This window comes from Dipteris shenzhenensis, chromosome 28 (genome assembly GCF_047967505.1).
Source record: "Dipteris shenzhenensis isolate YYH24624 ecotype China chromosome 28, Dip_SZ_1.0, whole genome shotgun sequence".
Taxonomy (NCBI): Eukaryota; Viridiplantae; Streptophyta; class Polypodiopsida; order Gleicheniales; family Dipteridaceae; genus Dipteris; species Dipteris shenzhenensis.
This window is the reverse complement of record NC_141623.1, coordinates 42,796,458-42,800,044: the sequence shown is the minus strand read 5'-3', so window position 1 is coordinate 42,800,044 and position 3,587 is coordinate 42,796,458. Positions and strand designations below refer to the sequence as shown.

The 3,587-nt window shown below is 44.7% G+C and overlaps 1 protein-coding gene across 1 annotated transcript; it reads left to right on the top strand.

Annotated features, from left to right (window-relative positions):
- Positions 1-2,362: 2,362 nt before the first annotated feature.
- LOC147883590 (meiotically up-regulated gene 117 protein-like) lies at positions 2,363-2,992 on the top strand. The gene has a single exon (XM_087400073.1). It carries the CDS (start codon positions 2,424-2,426, stop codon positions 2,802-2,804), a length of 381 nt encoding a protein of 126 aa, XP_087256199.1. The 5' UTR covers positions 2,363-2,423; the 3' UTR covers positions 2,805-2,992.
- Positions 2,993-3,587: the final 595 nt, after the last annotated feature.

Here is a 3,587-nt window from a genome sequence, read left to right as displayed (position 1 = left end):
TCAAAAATATCACATCCAAAAGTGCAGTCACATGTCTGAACATGCAATAGCTACATCAAAGAACTGATTGATATATCCAAATACACAGCCGCAAAATAAAGTCATAATTGAACATACAAAATCTACAATACACACAAACATCTCTAAGGGAAAAGTTTGCGGCCATGTAGTGCAGGGAAAAGCCTGCGACGGCCATTCACTCTACGTCCACCATGTCCGCCGCGTCCACCGTGGCTACGAACATACAACGGAGTACCAACAATCGTATCTGGACCAGCATCACATAGAAAGATAATTTAGGAACTATAATTATTGAGCCATAAAACTTTTATACATGTATGTTGGTAAAACCCAACTCATTCTTTAGAGTACTTACTCAGACGCAAAGGGCTGTCAACAAGCTGACAAAGGTGTACGTGTAGTCCCCATTTTGCCCTAGATAGAAAAGTCGTGTCCGCACACATTCATAGTATCCCATCCAGCGAACAGTGATGGTCTGTGGTCCATCATCCCTATGAAGCTGGCAAGCCAGGACAGTGTAATATCCCAAATGGACTCGTCCATCCAAAGGATTGTGGACGTGGAGATTCATTAGAAACCTTGAATCAGGAACAATCCTAAAAGGCAAACAATAGCATGTTTTCCCACTCAAATATAATCCAAAAAAACTTTTGTTTTATCAAAAATAAAGCATTAAACAATGTACACAGTTCTTACACAAGGTAGCTCTCCAGCTCAAGCAAATCCAACAACAGTTGTGCACTCTCCAGAGATCCCCAGCCCCCAGGATCTACAATTTTCTAAAAAGTGAGTGACTATACTATTAAACGTGTCAACATAAAACTTCGTTGTCAAGCAACTATGTACCTTGCACCTGTGCCATGTGTGGCCTGATGGCTGGACAGCTTCAGATAGAGTTGGCACACTGCCAACTAGGCTACATGCAAGTACGGGAAGGCATCCCTTGACTGATCGCACTGAGGGTAGACGGAACATTTCCAGGGGTAGCCCACTCTCGGGTTGCAGGGCCCGTTTGGAGCCTCAGATGATCCCGGATGGCTGTGGGCCGAACGGCAATTGTAGGTCAATTCCTTTGTTTTGCACACCGATTCTATTGTATGGTCGGTGGCCTATTTCGGGACCCCCAACCGACCGTTTTGGGCGGACTGGGTCGGCCACCTAATTAAGCCTAACCGACTACGACTGGTGGCTATATAAGAGCAAGCCCGTGAAGCCCATTGCATCACTGGCTACAGCAACCTTGATTCCTTAGCATTCAGCCTCCGTCTTCAACTGTTTCCAGCACGCCATCAAAGCTTCTTTCATAGGAGTGCACGGCTGGGAGGCAGTGCCATCTATTGTATCAGTTCTACAGTAATCAAATTTTTTATTCTCCATACTATCTTGTTTTCTCTCTTACGTACGAGATCCTGTTATCTGTTGAGCACAGACGTTGTATTATTTTCTTACAGAGAGAAGGGGTGAGAGAGGATGGATAGAGAGGTCAAAGAGAGTGAGAGAAGGGTAGAGAGCGGAAGGGAACTAAGTGAGAGAGGATGGAGGAAGAGAGGGAATGTAGAAGTAGAGAGATTGCAGTAGAGGAGCACAAACAGTAGAGAGAATGTAGATGGCTTTGTTAGAGAGATTGCTTCTTTGTAAGGATATAGACCACCTATGGTGGCATCGCTAGAGATTTGGAAAGTTTGGACTCATAGATAAGGCATGTGGAAGAGAAATAATCATTAGGGGAGAATTAGGGTCTCAAAAGGGTCTCATAAAAGGAATGGATTAAGCGAAGACCAAGTGAACCTACTATGGTAACCCATGGGTTAAGGGTGCCCTAGCATTTACTCAACTTACATGGGTACCAGTATTTTGAAATTGATGCATTTTGGAGGCTATAGATGGAGGCACTTGAGATCCATGGTGGAGATTGAGGCGCATAATAGAGAGTGTGGATTGAAGCGCCTTTTTGTTGCATCTCCATCCTTGGATTTCCTTGATATCAATGGCACAGATTCTAGTGCCTTTCCCTTGTAGCTCCAATGACAATGGCAGATACAGAGTTGGAGATGAGAACAACACTAAAAAAGATGAAAACAGGGAGAAGGTGCAGCTGCAATGGCGATTCGTTTAAGAACAAGGCACAAGGTGCACGTGCAGTTTGCCCTAGTCACGATAAGATCGAGAGATCTTGAATAATAGAAGGAGCTTCAAGAAAGTGATCCTAGTGATGGGACTCTTCCAGACACATGTTGAACTTGCTCACCAGGAATGTGCTTTTTACGGTGCGCGTGGGGCAAGCCAAAGAAGTCTGGATAGACATGCCTTTGCTTGGTGGTCGAAAAGCTTCTCTGTGTATATATATACAAGCTGTAGTGCATCTTCTGATCGGGCTACTCCACCTTGTGTAACTGAGTCTCATGGATTCTTCCGCAGGCCGCAGGCGTCTTGTTCTAAGTCTTCTTATTCTTGCAGCAGCACTTGTAGTAGTAGCTTATGGCTACTCGGACAACTGCGCTGGCTCGGGTCTGTGCGGCTTCGTGAGCAAGAACGACTGCAACACTGCGATCGGGCGCTATAACGACGGGACCATCTACTCGGCGTACACGTCGAGGGTATCCGGCAGCTGCACCGCTATCTACCGCTGCAATGGTGCCTACGAGGCCCGCAGCGGAGCCGACCTCAAGCAGCGTTTCCAGCACATCTACAACCAGCAGCCCTGCGGCCGATGCGGCAGCCATGCCTTCGACAACTGCGAGGCCACCCTCAACTACTGCGGCAACTGCAGAGATGTCGGTTAACAGTCTCTTATGAGAGTCTTGTTTCTGTTGTAAACGATCTATAATAAAGTTGGCTGTGCCCGCATGATCAACAGAAAGAAGGGGAAATATACTGGAATGAAGAAGCTAATATATTAGTGAACGTCTTTCGTATAATATGGATTTCTTAAATAGACAAAAAATGAATAATGAATCTGGAAACGGATTGTGGGATGCGTAAACCACCCCTAGTATTAGCATTTCTTTCCTCTTCCTAGTGTGAACTTCCATGTTATGGCATAACCATACTTTAAAACGTTTAAATTGTCTTGCTGCACATCTTTGGTTTCATGGCAATTCCTAGACATTCTCTGACAATCACCTATGTGTCACTTAGAAATGCGCAAGTGCAATCAATTGCAACAAAATTAAGATAAATCAATTGTGGATTGTATAAAGTTAATTGAATACTCTATATTTTGTACTTGCTTGGGTAACACCTATAGACTCGGGCAATACATACAACAACACAAACATGCTTTTTTCGGGGAAGGGCAAGAAGAGAGTTTTTGAGCGACTTTGAGGGCGAGTTTTTTTTGGCAACCAGCATGTTTTGTTCCACCTATTCCACTTATGACATCTCTCTCTCTCTCTCTCTCTCTCACACACACACACACACACACACACACACACACACACACACAATATTCTTTTTGTCTCTTCGTCCTTCTTGTCCTTATTGCAACTCTCTATCTCCGTCTATGTCTAACTCTGTCACATCTCTCTCTTACCCCTCTCTCATGCACGCACTGTTCTGTCTCTCTC

Bases quoted from the DNA above. Each gene is read 5' to 3' on its own strand.
- LOC147883590 (XM_087400073.1), top strand. From the start codon at position 2,424: ATGGATTCTTCCGCAGGCCGCAGGCGTCTTGTTCTAAGTCTTCTTATT.